General features: G+C 34.4%; 1 protein-coding gene across 3 annotated transcripts in view; it reads left to right on the top strand.

Annotated features, from left to right (window-relative positions):
* LOC121865410 (exportin-1-like) overlaps positions 1–15564 on the top strand; it is a 39691-nt gene extending 24127 nt beyond the window's left edge. For all 3 annotated transcript variants that reach the window (XM_042364790.1, XM_042364792.1, XM_042364789.1), the window contains exons 12-19: positions 442–605; positions 1152–1286; positions 4083–4187; positions 4526–4765; positions 5023–5217; positions 8091–8343; positions 9660–9928; positions 10976–15564. In XM_042364790.1, the coding sequence (XP_042220724.1) occupies positions 442–605; positions 1152–1286; positions 4083–4187; positions 4526–4765; positions 5023–5217; positions 8091–8343; positions 9660–9928; positions 10976–11122 (1508 nt within the window). In that variant the 3' untranslated portion in view covers positions 11123–15564. The remainder of the gene's footprint in view (positions 1–441; positions 606–1151; positions 1287–4082; positions 4188–4525; positions 4766–5022; positions 5218–8090; positions 8344–9659; positions 9929–10975) is intronic.
* Positions 15565–18229: the final 2665 nt, after the last annotated feature.

The raw sequence follows: 18229 nt of genomic DNA, 5'->3' as shown, positions 1-18229 counted from the left end.
GTAAATAGTCAGTCTAATATGTCTGAAATTTTGGATTTGGGTTCTGTAAGTGTTGATATTTTCAGGTGGGTGAATATGACAATCATTTATATTTTATTCCTTGTCTTGTACAGTAAAGTATGTACAAAATCCATTTTAATTTAGAAGAACACTTATTTTTAGGAATTGCATAAAGAAAAATATTATTTTAGTATATGATAAAGTATTTACTGTATTAATAGCGAAGAGATTAATTGGTTGGCAGACCATGTGTCAGTTACATCATGGTTTATTCTTTTTGATAACCTTTACTTTCTGCAGTAACTTCCTTAGGAAAAATATGATGCCAAAATATCCACTTTATTTTTAGATGTTTCAGAAAGTTTTTTGCTGGCACTGTACCATACAGGTATATGGTTTTCATCCCCTCCCTCCCTCTCTCTCTCTCACTCTCTTAACTAGAAACTCATGATGGTGTTCAGGATATGGCATGTGATACATTCATCAAGATTGCTCAGAAATGTCGCCGTCAGTTTGTACAGATGCAAGTTGGAGAAGCCATGCCCTTCATTGAGGAAATACTTTCATCTATTAATTCAATCATTTGTGATCTGCAACCACAACAGGTAGGTTTTACAATTTCTAATCAATTCATGTAACTGCAGGCACTCAAATACACAGATGGAGACAGAGAGCAAGTAAGTGGGATGAGGATACAAAATGTGGTCTGGCTTTAGGAAGTCTTAATTATCATACTTGGATGGGATTAGATTGATGCCCATGATAGTTAATATTTTTGAAGTGCCATTGCATCTTTTTTGCTGGTTTATGATTAAAATTTGAGTGAGAAAGTTAAGAATTTTGTTGCCATGTTTTGTTTGATGCTGACAGTTATAGGGTGGGTGGTAAAGAACAACGTGTAACTGTAGATGGATCTAAAAAAAACGAATGCTGAAAAGCAATGAAAGAATCACATTATATATGAAATACAGGGACATTTACAATTATTAAAAATTGTGTTGTATGAGCATGTGAGGTGATAAAATACAGGTAATAGAGATGTTTAAGTGTAAACAAAGATACGGAGAGAAATAAGATAATTCAGAATTAATTGTAATCTTATGTATTTTAAAGTATTTTGTTTCTAAAGATAATATTGCTTTCTCTTTCAGGTTCACACTTTCTATGAAGCAGTTGGTTACATGATTAGTGCACAAAGTGACCAAGTTGTTCAAGAACACCTCATTGAGAAGTATATGATGCTACCCAACCAGGTTTGGGATGAGATCATCAACCAGGCATCAAGGGTTAGTCATTTTATGCATTCTGTTCTTGTAGTTTTACAGCAATTATTTGAATGAATTGAAGATGATGTACTATATGTGAAATACTCTATTATACTATACGTTTAGGAAATTATATTAAGTAATATCTCCTGTGTTGTCTTTTTTTATTCCAAAGGGCTGGAAAATAAAAAAAATCAAACCTATTAGCTCTTTTTACTCTTGAAACAGGTGGTTGTATGTAGATCAGGGGTGTCAAACTCATTTGCCAAGGCGGGCCAGATTTAATCTGAGTACACAGTATGCGGGCCAAGTAACATAGTTATGAGCACTTCGCAATCACCTCTTAGGTGAGTAGTACGACAAAATAAAAAAGGTGGATTTAGTCTGCGCTCGTGCGAAACACTTAAAAACAAACAAATCAAGTGTTTACTTTCCTTGATCAATCTTATTGTTTGCTACTGTTGCTTTCTGATAATTGGCACCTCTTGGTATGGACCAGTGCATCAAAGTTTGGCACTAACGACTGAGCTGTAGCAACTTTCAGTATTGAATTAAGGTGCGCATCAGTAAGTTGAGACCGAAGCCGAGACTTGTTCAAGTTCATCACAGAAAAGAGTTGTTCACAGACATATGTACTTCCGAATATTGACAATCTTTGAGGCAAAACATTTAATCCTGGGATAATTTGTTCCAAAATATTGATCAAATGTGCCAACATCAACACTCGAAAACTTGTTCCTCAACACAGAATCACACTGGAGCTCAATTAATTCTAACTGAAGATGTTCTGGTACCTCATTAACACCAACAGAGAATGGGTCCTGAAAAATTAAAAAAATCCTTCTCAAGTCTTCTAAATTCAGCAAATCTTTCTTGGAACTCATTCATTAATTTGGAAATCTTGATGCAGTAGTTTTTTGTGTCGATATCAGCATGAAACTCAGGTGTGCCTTGCAGGGACTTCAAGGTCTCAAAGTGAGAAAGATTACTCTCTGATAGTTGCCGTTCAAAAAGCTGAAGTTTCATCTCAAAGGCACGAATGCAGTCATAAATCTCTGTCACCAATTTATTGCGTCCTTGCATCTTTGTATTCAAGTAATTTAAGTGTTCTGTAATATCCACCATGAAAGTTAGATCTTGTACCCATTCATTATCTTTCAGTTCATGCAAATCCCTTCCTTTCTGTTCCATAAACATCTGTATTTCACTGCGCAATTCATAAAATCGCTTCAGTACGACTCCCCGACTTAACTAGCGAACATCAGTGTGATATGGCAGTCCGTGTGTGTTCTCATTTTCTTCCAATAAGCAGTTGAACTGTCTGTGGTTCAGACCTTGTGCGCGTATGAAGTTCACTGTCTTTATACAACTAACAACATCCATGACATTATCCATCTTTAATGTTTTACTACACAACACTTCTTTATGCATAATACAATGCACATTATAAATTTGATGGTTCGGGTTCACAGCAATTAGTTTTTCCTTTAATTTTGTTACCAATTAACCGTTAAAACCATCTCTAGTCTCATTGTTCTTTCATTGGTAATGTTGATTGAGTACTTTGTACATGAGGTTTCTTAGAGATATTCTTATAGACTGTACAGTATTGGCAAAAATTTTCCTGACACATACAATTTCTACACACACCTTGGAGGTTGTGAAACTATAGTCAGTTACTATGATTTTAGAGATTAACTTACTTTGAAAACAAGGAATTATAGTTTTATAACCAATTAACCCTTTGGGTATGATGGGTCTCTCTGTGCTGAATAAAATCATCTGGGCATCATCCAAATAAAATATTAAAAGTGGCATCCCATAGGCCATAGTGAAGGGGTTAGTGGAGATGGCTTAATAACCACTTAAGCATGAGGCATTTCTTTGTGCAGAGTAAGTGTGGTGTTAGCCAAATAAAATATTAAAAGTGGTGTTTCATACTGATGGGGTTGATACACCTCCCCAGTTCACTCTCACGTCTAACCTGGGAAGAGAAGTACAGTACTGTGGCTATTAGTATTTCGAAGAGGATTCGATTTTAAAAGGAAACAAGGCCAGTGATTCTTTGCCAAGATTACTTGGCAAATGAATATGCGTAGTTCCCTTAAATAGGTTTAGCAACCGTAATTGATGATTAAGCAGGCTGTCCAGAACAAAACCAGAAAAATCCAAGGAAAGTGTAGATAACAAGAAATAGAATATATGAAGATTGGATTAACTTTAGAACAATGAAAAGTAAAAGATTAATACAAGCGACGGGAACTATTCCTATAGTGTACAGTACACTATTTTTAATTGTTTGATTATTTTTGAGAACTCCACTATAAAGGAGCTACATTTTCAGAGGATTAATAAATTGAGGTACACAGTATTATTGTACTGTAGTGTCTATTTCTAGACTCAAATCTCAATTGTTTTATTACCATTTTGGGTCCTGAGGTAATAGATATAAAAGTTCTTTTGACCTTGATCTCATATAATCTTGTAGAAGCTGTATCTTTCTTACTATTGTATGTAGTAAGATGATTTTAATGTTGCTTATTAGATTTTGAAGTGATCTGCAACTTTATTGGACAAAAAGAAATGTCAGGTAATACTGTAAGTGTAATTGGGTGGACACGACTGTACAATAACTTACAGAATTGCTTGTGAAAGGGTTAAGCCTTACTATCTTTTCTAATGAACATTTAGCTGCATCATGAAGCTTTTGTTTACAACTTTGATGCTGTTTCTTAAAGACTGTACTGTTATATTGCATAGATTATGGAGTCTTTCTTTTCCTCATATAAAATTGCGATAAACTTTCCTACTTTACAGAATGTTGACATTTTGAAAGACCCAGATGTTGTGAAGCAGCTAGCAAATATTTTAAAGACCAATGTAAGAGCATGCAAGGCTTTAGGACATCCATTTGTGTCTCAGGTATGTAAAGGTTTTTTTTTTTAAAGGCTTTATTACTGCAGGAAATATGTTAATAGTTTTTGAAAAGTATTATTTTGAAGGAGAAATATACCTCATGGTAGCATATGCAGTTCAGTATATTGTATACCTGTATAATATGAGACATTGTATATAATATGAGACAACTTTGAACTTCATGATGAATAGGTCTTGTTGATACAGTATTACTCTGCTTGTGTCTTTACTGAATTTTTTTACTCCACTGTTAATACATGTATTGAATAGTGTAAGAAAATATAATTATTGTTATTTATTCCACCGTTGAATTAAGTGGCTTGATTCTGCATCATATTTTTCAGCTTGGACGCATCTATCTTGACATGCTGAATGTTTACAAGGTTATGAGTGAGAATATCAGTGCAGCTATTGCTCTTAATGGTGAAGGGGTCACTAAACAGCCTCTCATCAAGTCCATGCGTGTAGTAAAGAAAGAAACTCTAAAACTCATCTCTGGATGGGTGTCTCGATCAGATGACCATTCATTAGTTCTGGATAACTTCATTCCACCTCTGCTAGAAGCAGTTTTAATGGATTATCAGGTATGGCATTGCACTTTATTGTTATGTGATTTATAAATAGTGATTTAATGAATAGGAACTAATTAGAGAGAATTTTTGTTTTATCTGTGTATACTGTACAATGATTATAACAAGTGTCTTTGAGTCCATATAGTTGGGCGGGTTAGAAAAATTGTGTGCGTGAGAAAGAGATAATGGACAAGTATGTACATGATTAAGTAACAGATTTTTGTTTTATTGCATTTTGAAGCTTAATTGATATACTTTTAATGTTTCAGCGAACTGGTGTTCCCTCAGCACGAGAACCAGAAGTTTTATCCACAATGGCCACAATCGTAAATAAGCTAGAGTCACACATAACGCAGCAAGTTCCCAAAATATTTGATGCAGTTTTTGAATGTACATTGTCAATGATCAACAAAGACTTTGAAGAGTTCCCAGAGCACAGAACAAATTTCTTCCTTCTTTTACAGGTAAGTTTCATAAATAATTTAAAAGTGAATTAAGTAAATTCCAGTATGACTTACTTTTTTTTTTTTTTTTTAAGGGGATTAGCCCACCCGGTCACAGGTCAATGACCCACATCAGGGCCTGGGAGGCAAAGATATCTAATAATAATAGAATACAAATTAAAATGATTAATTATAATTTTGATAATATAGGACCATAAACAAATGCAAAAAAAAAAGAAAAGAAAAAAAAGGAAGATCAATAGTGAGAAACGATAGATATGAGTTGTGTTGTCAAAGTAAGAGAAACAATTGAGACCCTGCAATTGTGTGTAAATGAGGCAGAAAGTCGGATCAGCAACATGGGACTTGGTCACAATTTTCGTGATGCCATATGGCAGCAGGGTCTACCATTAGACAACACATTATGCTTCCAATATCTTCCCAGGCGGTAGTACCTCCCTGTTTGATAGCTGCCTACTACCTACTACCTTGAAACCCCTAACTGGTGAAGTGATGTAGGTTAACCATTTACTGCATACACAAATTATGGATGTAAGCAAATAATAATGTGTGTGTATATTACTGCTCTTTGTTCAGGCCCTTTCCTGTTGCTCTCTTCACTAATCTTGTACCACATTCCTGAATGTTCCCCCCTTCATTCTGGTTCCTAAAATCCCAAGCACCAGACTAATGAAGCCACAGCACCATTGTTACTCAGACGGAATCCGATATTCGGACGTCCATATCGGCAGGGAGGGACAACCGTTCAAAACAACAGGCAGCATATTACACTAACACTGATTGACTTATTTAAACTCATAATAAACTAGTTCAAGTAAGATATTCATACTTATGATATACTATCAGTAATTTATTTATTTATTTATTTTTTATTTATATTTTTGTCTGTGTTAATAGATTTAGGTGAGGTTCTTGATTCTGGAACTTTCAGAGACAGGGAAAATTTTTTAAAGTTCCTGAGTCCCAGGCATATGTATGTATGTATGTAATAATGCGTGCATTGTGAGATAAAGTGGATCATGTGGATGTGTACAGTATACCTGTGTCAATGAAGTGGATATGTTTACAAAATCCACTTTGTTGTCATAAGGTAGATTTAAAAATTAGTAAAAGGAATCGGTTCCAGTTTTTTGGTATTCCGTATTTTACTTATGTCCAAAAGAGAGAGAAAAAAAGAAAAAATTGCTATAGTAAATAATGAAAATAATACATAGCACACCAGAAAATACAATAGCACACATTTTGTAAGAAAAAAAAAGCTCCTTTCACCCTTGAACATTTCTATGGGTAACACTGAGAGTGGAGAGTTCAGCCAGTTAGCTGACTTGAGAGATGTGTGGCTGCTACACCGTGTATGCCGTGACGTCACATTGTGGAGTGTGTGACGCATCCATACACATGTTCCCCTCCCTCACAGAATACTGTTCACACTCAAGCCCTTCATTTTTCTTTTCTTATACAGTGGTCCCTCGGTTAATGAACGGTTCGATTAACGAAATTTCGGTTAACGAATTACCTCCCATAAGGATCTTCAATTCAGTTAACGAACAAAACTTTGATTAACGAAATCCTTACGAACATCACGTTTTGTTTGAGCATCAGCTGATGGGCTAGTCTGCCAATTCAGTAATCTGTTTTATGTTTACATTTGTTTCCGGTGGTGTAAATATCAAGAAAGTTGTGCTCTTTAATATTTTTGCATTTTTTTATATTAAAATTGTTAGTAATTTTAACATTTATTTAACATATTGATAATATATGCAGTACAGGGAACTAGTTTTTTGTGCGCCCATCAGACGCTTGACTCGGCCAACAGGCGTCAGTTGGGCTCTGTTGACAGTGGAGTGAACATCTAATTTGTTGATTTCTTGAATATTTTGCATTTTTCATTGAAATTATTGGTCATTCTGAAATTTAGCTATCATATTGATAATATATAGTGCAGTGCAGTGTTGATTTAAATAAAATAATCTTGAATTACACCTAGTGAACTTAAAATTTTATGGGTGAAATGATGGCATCAAGCATGGGTCCCCTGAAAGGTGATTTCTCCTCCATCCCCACTTCCTTTTCTTCTCCCTTCTAATTCCCATCATCATCATCATCAACCAGGAACCTTCTACATACACACCTCAAAGTAAGTGTACTTTACAGCAATTTTTTTTTTACTTTGTATGTACTTTTCGGTGAGCTGGAACCAATTATCCAATATCCCATTGAAACGATGGATTTTGTTAACGAAATTTTCGGTTAATGAACGTCTCTGGAACGAATTGTGTTCGTTAACTGAGGGACCACTGTAGTTGTGTGTTATACTGTGTTATGTAGTGAAGATTATATGGGTGTGTATCGAACCCACTTTCTCTCAGCGCAGACGAAGTGGCTCACATGATATGCTTTCAGTATACAGTACTGTACAGTATTTAGTTACAAATTTCTGCATTATCTCAGGAACAGTGTTTATTGTCGACCAATGGCTAGCACTTCAAGTTTATCCTTCATGGTAAGGCACTTTCTGCTATTTGGGGCCTTTCCTGAATATGCAGTACTTGTTTGGGCATTGATCTCACAATGTGTGTTATTTATATGTCACGAAAGAACAAGCACTTCTGCACTGAGTAATAGTCACAAGTAGACTGAGTACTGTGCAGCTGTGTTGTTTTGATGTGGGCGGCCCATGCTGCGTCGCTCCATAACAATAACCTGTATAATATGTAGGATAGTTTTTCAAATTGTAAAATAATTTTTTCATAAATGTGTCGTTATACGGACATGTCATTTTTCTGGTGGTCCGGTACTCAGGGTATTTACTGTAATAGAGTGAAAAAAATTTAGTTGTAGCTAACATTAATACTATTTATAATTATTTTCAGGCCGTCAATACACACTGCTTTACGGCTCTACTTAGTATTTCACCAGCCCAGTTCAAGCTTGTGCTGGATTCCATTATATGGGCATTCAAACATACAATGCGTAATGTAGCTGATACTGGCTTGCAAATCCTTTACCAGTTACTGCAGAATATCTCAACTCAAGACAGTGCTGCCAGCAGCTTCTATCAAACGTACTATACAGACATCTTACAGCATATCTTCTCTGTTGTGACAGACTCGTCACACACTGCTGGTAAGTCTCCTGTTTTTGTTTATGAGGTTTGTTACAGTCTTGGCATTATAGATTTAATTATAAAGGTGTGGAAGATATGAGGTGTCTCCAAATTCGTTCCTTGGAGTTTTGAAGTTATGAATTTTTTTGTTTAGTGGATGGGGAAACATAAATAGGTACTGTAGTTAATTGTTTAACGTCAGTTGGTCATGGACACAGTTCTGTAGTAGAAGAAAAGAAGATGCCCATTCTCATGTGGTATTGGTCACATTCTTATTGCCACCACATTATGCTGTGCCTCATCACTCCTGAAAACATTTCTTTTTTGGGAAGGGTATTTCTCAGTTTTCTTGGCTTCATTTTATTTGTATGCTTGTTTAATAGCTTGCTGACCATATGCAGCTATAATGAAGGTGAAACTGCTTCACCTTCATTATAGCTGCATTTGGTCAGTGACTGCATTTTAAATGTAGCCAGATCCCAAAGGAAACAAGACATTGCATATACAGTATAGATAAATTTTTAACACACACACACAAAGAGAAAGACTGTTATCTTGGGATTATTCCTTGCAGTAAATTGTAGTTATATATTCAGAGGAAATGTGTTTTTGTGGGTTTCAATGCATGGGAGTGATAACTGGGTGGTTACAGTGCTTGCCTCCTGGCATTAGGGTTATTAATTCATTCCAGAAGCATAAACCCCAGTTTTCTCGGCTGTAAAATTGGTACCCAACTTCACACTTCAAGCAAGTGAAGGCAGTTGAATGTAGTGTTGGTGACAATGCTCCTTATGTACTAAAAAAGTCTACAGTATGCTTTATCTTAACTACCCTTTCAGGATTAATTTGAACTTTTATTATACAGTATATACAGTACAGATACTACTTTTCATTATATTTGTCTTTAATGTATGTATTTGGTATCTGACATTAAACCTCTGAGTGACACTTAGAAATATAATTTTCTACTGAAGTTGTCTTTCAAGTGGTACAGTATTGTGATGTGCAGCAAATGAATGATCTCAGCCTGATGAAGGAAATGTATGTGAGTGAAATGAAGGGAAGGAGAGAAAGAAGATAATTGAGTGTGGTTATAAAAATGTAGAAGAAAGCTGTGAAACGAGGCTTTCTTAGAGGAGGCAGGGCTTCCTAGTGTGATGGATTGAGAAGGCTGGGCAGATAGTATAATTACCCAAATTAGTCCTTGTATGTTTCAAGTATCTTTGAGGGCAAACAGAATCTTTATAAGAGTATTGAGCTCATGTAATGATGGAAAAGAAGAAATTCAAATTTGTGTTTTTATAGTAAGGACTAAAGTTTACATTTCTTCTTTCAGGATTAACGATGCATGCATCCATATTGGCATACATGTTCACCTTGGTGGAGCAGAATCGCATTACTATCAGTCTGGATGCTGCAAATTCTAATGCACCTAGTACAAACAATGTTACATACGTACAGGGCTTTGTGGCAAACCTTCTCAAGGCTGCATTCCCTCACCTCACAGAAAATCAAATAAAGATTACAGTGCAGGGCATGAATGACCTCAATCAAGATATTCCAGGTTTTAAGGAGCATCTCAGAGACTTCCTTGTACAAATTCGAGTAAGTTGTCATTTCTTGTTTTCAAATATAAATGAGCCATCAACAGAAAACCAAGAAGTTGTTGCATATGGTTTGCATCACAGGGGAGAGAGAGCTGTCACAGTTATGCAGTACAGATATTCTTTTTTCATCTATTTTTCTGAAAAGCTGGAAAGGAATTTTAATTTAATTTTTTTTTATAGTTTTGTAATTTATTTTGAGATTGTTTATTTGCATAATGCATTTTCATATAAGAATGTAGGTAAGTAGATATATGAAGAGCTTATATATATATATATATATATATATATATATATATATATATATATATATATATATATATATATATATATATATATATATATATATATATATATATATATATATATATATATATATATATAATTATTATTATTATTAATTAATTATTTTTTATTTTTTTATTAATATATACCAGTACTTTAACAACAGTTTACAAAATCTAGTAGATGATAAGATAGTTACAGGTTTATTATCAAAGCAGTAGATTTCAGAACTTGGTATTCTAATCATATTTAAATACAGGACTTTAGTTTTAGAGAAATTTGTTTGGTGGGCATCATTCACTCTGATGGTAGTCAAGAGTTGATATCCTTTTAATTAATTTGTTTCAAACTTGGCAGCAATATCCCATGTTCAGGGGTTTTGCTTATCTTTAAGTTTGCTATTTGTAGTGCTTATTGATATTGTGAATTATTGTTATTTTGTGTGGGTCTGGATGTGTACACACATGTGGATTGACACGTACTGTACAAAAGTTTAAAATAAAACTTCTGAATTATCAGAGTTCAGTATTTTCTGATGAATGATTTATATTTTATGTTCTGTTAATTGCTGAAAAATCTAGATCTATGTATGTAGATTTTTTTATGCTGATTTGATATATAGTTTTTTTAATGTGATCTATCAACATGTATATTTTCTGCCTGTGGTATACCGTTGTTAGTACAGTATAAGAAACACGTCTATTTTTATTTATTTTGTTTATTTATTTATATATATATTTTTTTAATAAAAAACTAATTACAGGAGGTGACGGGAGATGATGACAGTGACCTTTATCTAGAGGAGAGAGAGGCAGCGCTAAGGTTGGCACAGGAAGAGAAACGTCGTGTCCAGATGAGTGTACCGGGTATTCTAAATCCACATGAAATTCCAGAGGAGATGCAAGATTAGGTATAAGCCACCTCACAGCTTGGAGATCCCATAATAGTTTTGCTGATGACAGCACTCATGTCCATATGATTTTGGTCCAATATTGTTTTGCAACTCACAGGATGTTTAGACGGGTATTGAAAAACCCAAAAGTGTGATTATTGGTTCTGAATTGCTGCAGTAGTGAAACAGTTCAAAATTCATTTGAGAAAATGAAGCATTGCCTGTAGTAATTTATGAAGTCAAGCATCTTTGTGGGTTCAAAGCTAAACTATGTTATGCCTGATAAAAATCGGACACAGCATGTTGGCACAGTTGCCATTTCATAATTCATAAAAAAAATTATAATGTAAAGCTTAAAAAAGAATTAATTTTTATGGAGCTGTTGCCCTGCAAGATGGTAGACTTGGTTGCTAACTCAGTCATTATTAAACTGTTACAGTTTTCTAAATGTATTTGATTCTGTAATTTGATTTTCGTTATTATTATTATTGGCTCAGAATTTAGAAGTGTTAGGGTATTTACTATATGTGATCAGTCATAGCATACTAAGTCTTCACCAGTCTGTCAAAAAGCATCTAGTTTTGAGAATTAGATGTTTTGATAGAAAATTTTTACTGTCTTGCTACCATATCCAGAGTAGACATTGTTAAACATCCTTGTTTTTGTTTTTTCTTGATCTTTTTCACCAGTATTTGTGTAGATGATGAGGGACTCACAGTTATTCTCGTTAGGATAAGTTAGAAAAGTTTTTTTCTGCAGCTATTGTACTTCAGTTATTCATTGTGAGGTAGACCATATATGTTATCCAGTGGTATTGCCTAGAGCTAACTGCTGCCAAGTTACTCTGCAGTTAAGTTAATGTATTCTATTGCATTTACCAGTGTACAAAATATGATAGTGGAAATATATACTAATTTTTTTTAATTGGTAATGGCCATCATATCACAGGTGAATTCACTGCAGTGCATTTACATCAGACCACTCTTTTTTATTATAATTATTATAATTACAGTCTTGGTATATGAATTGTGAAAAATTTACTCTTACGATAGTCATTTTACTTGGATATTAAGAGCGGAGGTTATATTTGATGAATATTATGTTATGGGGTGCACCTTGACCTGTTTTAACCCCCATAAATGTACAAGTCTTATTGTGGCAGCAAAGAAATTTCTTAGTACAATTTAGTTGCGATATTTATTAATATGAGGATGTTTAATATGGAGCACTTTGCATTGGTAGCTTGGATTGGTATTGTTCTGGGTACAGAAGGAAATAGTGAAACCTGGATAGCCCAAAGGGTTTAAAGTCGGTCCTCATTTTTGTAGGGGATGAGCTAGTGTTGAGGAAATTTTGTCATTTTCTCAGTTTTCCAGTTTCTTTTTCTTTTAAAATGTTTTCAGTTGTTGAAAATTTATATGCATGATTAGGAGGTGAAGTTGTAGAAATCTGTTAGTGTGCAAGAGCTGTGAAACCATTTGTACCTATTGAAGCTAGATGGCCCAGGTAGGGACTTTGGTATTTGTGTTACAAATAACTTAAGGTTTCTGATGTATTGTATGAATCAGTGTTTTGAATAAGGGAGCAGCACTTTATTTTCTTCAGCTGCACCTTCTGTTTGACCAAAGTATATGTTTTATGAATGCAAGGAGTGCTTATAATTCAATGGATTTTTGTTTTCTGGTAGTGTTATGTGAGTGAACTGTCAAAGGTTTGGATAAGCCCAAGAGATGTGGTAAGTAACACAGGTATGGACATCATTTATTGTTTTGGAATTGTTGCTAAAAATTGTATTTTTTTCTTTGTTAATACTCTCTTATGTACTTACTTTACTTCTTAGCAGGGGGGAACATTTCAAACTGCATGAATATTAACTATAGATCATAGTAGATTTTGGAAGTGATTATGTTGGTCTCACATGTCATAATTTCACTGTTGATAGTAATTTATATCAATATATTAATGTTTCACATTTTTCAACATTGACTTTGGGGAAAATCTTATAACTGTCCCAGTGTGAGTGGGTACCCCCTAATAATGAATATCATCAAACTACTCCATTGGTAAAAGATTATTGATACCCTGGATCGTGATTTTTTCTTCATATAATTTGCAATTAATTTTTATTTCATGATTAGTGATGCCTATCATGAGAAATGAATTTGTTTTGATTAATTTGTAGTTAATGCATAAAGGATATTGATGCATGTCATAAAGATAGATATTTATTTTGAGCACTTCCTAGCTTGAATTGCCATTTGAAGTCCAAATGGCGAGAATAATAACTGTATTTGTTACCTTAGTAAGAATGTTTTGCATATTTAGGTTGTGGCCAATAGATATATAGTGTTAAAACTCAAGAGCTGGGATTGCATTATTAATCAAGGCAATATTAAGAAAATTGACTCAAAGGATGCAGTTAATTTACATTGGTTCTTGAGTTCTTGCCAACTTTAGTGGCCCTGACTTGTTTGATAAAGTGAATTTTTAGCTTTCATAAAAAAAAGATTGGTAAGAAATTTATTTGATAATGAAGGGAGAATACTGTATACATATGTAAGAAATATAATAACGAAGGGATTATATACACATGGAAGAAATTTATATAATGAAGAGAGAATATACATATGCTTCAAGCTTTGCTCCTTGGATATTGGTTGTTTGTACCTAGGAGCCACTACTGTTGAGGAAACATCTTTCCTCTGTCATTGGACTGTTGCATTTGTACATTGCTTTGTACCCAAATTAATGTTTCAAAGTGACAAGGTAAAATTTTTTGGAAACTTGATTATACTGCATTGGATTCCTTGGCCTTTGTGAGTGAAAATTTATAATTTATTTATTTTATTATTATTATTACACTATTATTATTATTTTAATACGGATGTCATAAATGCTGGAAAACTTAGGTGCTGTAAGCATTTGTATAGTTTTTGCTTATGACTACTGTGTGGCAATTACAAGAAAAATAAGTGTGTGTGTGTGTGTAGATAATGTCTTGTCAAGAGGCATTAGTTAAATTTTTAAAAGTACTGTAACTTAAATCTTGGGCAGAAAACCTGCTATTGTGTGCCTGTTTGGAGTGGCAGTTTATTTAATTATTTTTTTCTTTTTAATATTGAAATTCAAATGGGTGTTGGGTTTTTTGGATAAATGTTTATCTTTTGAAAAAGTTTTAGTTGTCTCAGTCTTCAAGTATGTGTGTACTACTTTAACTCTTGGATGTGCACTTTGGGAACAATCAAATTTTAAACTGAGGAGGAGTGAGGAGATCTCATGCATTTTGGAATTTAGTTATGTTGTATAATCACAATATTTCACATAACACTATCAATTTTCTATTTCAGTCTTAGCACTTGGTATGAATATCTTCTTGTTCATTATATTTTTGGAACTGCCTCGATTGTGAGGTTGTGTGTAAGTAATTTATTTTGAACAATTCTCTGTATTGAATGTAAGATAGTATTGTACTGCTCATGCAACCTGTTCTCTTTCTTGTTTTCTTGTCAATGCTATTCTTAAGGGGCCATGTTGGCATAGTCAGTCCCTACATGCTTATTGTAAGTGGGAAAGAGAAATTACTTAATTTTCCATCTGTGCATTACGCTTATGTTTTCCTTTGAGTGTCAAAATTTAATTTCAAATAAGGCTACATATATCTTGTATATTTAGTGGTGTAGGAGAGGATTCCGAAGAAACTGGTATCTTATAACTTAGATCATCATGTAATAAAACCAGTGTTGACATCAAGGTTAATTGAGTTTATCTCAGGTGTTATTTGAGTTCAATTTACCTTGATAGTTCACTTGGCATTCTTATATTGTGATGACTAAGTAAGTTTAATATAAGGCCTCCATTCTTGTACTAGAAGATTTTGGGTTTATAATTAGTTGTCCCAGTTTTCAATATTACCAGATGTGCATAAAGCCCTCTTATATGACTTGCTGTAGTTTGTGGATTGGTATAAGACGAGCAACTAAAGGTTTTGCCCTCAAATTGAGAGCATCCTTTTGTAGACAAAATTAGAAAGTCAATAACTGAGCAACTAATTTAATGAGTTGCAAGTGTCTGGTCACCTCCACAGAAATGTCCCTTAGCGGTAATGGATGTAGATTTTGCACGTGAGGGGAGTTAAGGACCTCTCAAAAGTTGTCTGTTGAGATAACTAGGTGATTACACCAACAGCAGTGTAGTATGTGTGGGCAACTGGAGGACAGAAGTAACCTATAAGTGGGCACAAAACACAAGTTAGGATAATTATTGCAAAACTTGACCTATAAAACACCCACAGGTTATAATGTACTTCCAACCCCTTAGTATGTTTGTCGTGTGTATCTTCAGTGCGTTAAGATTAGTCGCACTATCTCTGTTTTAAGAGATGGGAAGTGTAGTGTGACTGATCATTTTGATATTCTGCTATTTGTGCAAAACTTAGCAAAATAAGAAAATATTTTACAAGACACAGGTGTATTATTTACCCCCACCCCCTACTTTATATATACGTACACTCTTTCATTATTTAATACATATTTGTGTTTATTTGTAGCTTATTTTTGCAGACATTAAGAAATTGCATTGATTGATGGATAGTGGCAAGTTTTAATAGGTCACTCTAGTGAGTTAACAAATATTTTTCCTAAAATATCCTATTAACTTAATCGGGCTAAAATGTCCTGGAATACAGCATTCATCCCTTAGTGTGTAGTGTCTGGTCATTTTTAATTTGTATTCCAGTCATATCCCTATATTGGGTTCAAGAGTTCAATTTAAATTCAATCCATAAGATATGGTGCTCAAGACCTGACATCACAATATTTTCCCCACAAGCCTTTTCCTACTATGATACATAGTGGCCAGGTAAGTGCTGATCTATATATGGAAGATAGGAAAGACCCCCCTTGACATGTGATTGAAATTATGTTAGAGGCTCACTAGATGGATCTACCAAGGTTGTTTGTGTGACAGTTGACACCTGCAAAATTAAATCCGGTGTTTACCAGACTTGTATGGCTGGCGGATGTTAGACATGTGTCATATGCAACTGTGTCAATGTAATGAAAAGAGATGTATCAATATATCAACATGTACAGTCCCCCTCCACTAGTGTGTTAACAGGAAGACGTCAGGTTTTGTGCAGTGTGGCATTCAACGGAAGGAAACTCGCAGTAGTAAACGTACAGTATTATAGAATCAAAGTAAAGCAATTAAAACAAATATCTCAATTTAATAATTTGTGCAATGTTGATATGGTGACCCCCTGAAAACACTCTATTGAAGGTGGTTTTGCACGTTTGAAACTTATGCTTGAATAAACGTCAACATGTACCTCTAAATGTATATTATGGGATCCATAAAAAAGGGCGCCATATACAGTACAGTATAACAATTTTTTTCAAATGCATGTTATCACGCAATTACAGTATCACTGTATGCCTCACTTTAGTGACTTAGGAAAATAAATTCTTTTGTACAGAATAATGTGAATGTTTGTACAGTCTCCCCCCAAAAGTTTGTTAACTCTCCCAGCCAGCTATTGCTGCACTGCCTGTTTCAGATGTTTGAAATTGTCTCGGTACCAACCAGAAAAATTAAAACGATACGAATGAATCTAAAGGTTCGAAGTAACAGATTCAAGTTCATACATCTGAAGCAGGCAGTGGAGCAAAAGCTGGCTGGGAGAGTTAATGAACTTCAGGGTGTCTGTACAACATGTACCTAGAAGTAATTAAGTATATGTATGCCAAATGCTAAAGACTCTGGCTACATGTACAGAGGGGATGGGGATCTACAGTACAGAACCACTCGTACTGTATTTAATAAAATTCTTTATTTCACATTGTAACTTTGTAGTACTATATGTAGAATATAATGAAGTTTGCCTATTATTTTCTGCATATGTGTGGCTGTAACATTGCTGGGGAAGGGGGGCAATTCTTAGGGAGGGCTCCCCCCATGGATCTGCTACTGCATAAAATACCGACATAAATTACTAACTTAATTGTGTAATGTATACCTGATCCTCACTTATCAAGCCAAATCTGTTGATCTATATCTGTATGTCTACATAGCCATCCACTAGACAAACTTTATTGAACTATCTATAGACTACAGAATATATTTTTTATCTATATACCAACCCATAAAAGTTTATTGAACTACCCGTGTCTATTCATCTATGTATTTGTCTATCTACTTACCTACCTACCTACTACTTACCTATCTATATATCTATCCACTAACCAAAATTAATATAACTTTACCCATATCTCTCTATACTGTATAGCCATCCACCAACCAATAGTTATTTGTTTATATCTATCTAGAGTATATCTATGTGGTGGGCTGGTTCTTTACCAGAGTGAGGTATGAGCGACCTCTACATCCCATAGTTCATTCTCAACTTTTTCTATTCCTCTATTTAATTTTCTGATGAGAAAAGGTTTGGGGCATCCATTCTCATTAACCTCATCTCTTGCCCTTGAAAAACCATGGAGATACACAATGAACGATTTTTGGGCATTTCTGTTGGATCATCACCAAAAAGGTCCTATCACATTGCCTCCCAAGCTTGCGGGCAGTGTGCCACCAAGAACTAGCAAATACTGTCCGAGCAAAACAATGCCTTGGACATTAAACACAAAGGAATGTGTAAGAATAAACAAGCAAAAAATCGATATTAGAACATGGAATGTTAGGATGCATGAGGTTGGTAAATATGCAAATGTTTGTAGGGAAATGAAAAGATTGCAATAGGACATTCTGGGATTAAGTGAAGTAAGATGAGCAGGTGCAAATAGCATTAGCAGTGAAGATTCTTACTTCATATATTCAGGTACAGTAGTAAAAAACATGAGAGAGGTGTTGGTATTCTTGTAAACCAGAAGTTGAGTACAGTAGTAGTGTAAAGGAATAATGGGCAGTGGTATATAGAGTTTTGTTAGATAAGTTTAATGCTAAACCCATGAACTTGGTAATAATACAGGTTTATGCACCAACATGATGGTGAAGTCTTAGAAAAATTTTAATGCAAAAGCTAGTAAAGGGAAAGTAGCACCAGAAGTAGGACCTCATGGGTTGGGTAATAGAAAGGAGAGAGGATTAGTAATTGACTTTTGTAAGGAAAAC

The sequence above is a fragment of the Homarus americanus genome, unplaced genomic scaffold (assembly GCF_018991925.1).
Source record: "Homarus americanus isolate GMGI-L3 unplaced genomic scaffold, GMGI_Hamer_2.0 scaffold25483, whole genome shotgun sequence".
Classification (NCBI taxonomy): Eukaryota; Metazoa; Arthropoda; class Malacostraca; order Decapoda; family Nephropidae; genus Homarus; species Homarus americanus.
This window is presented reverse-complemented; position numbering and strand designations above follow the sequence as displayed.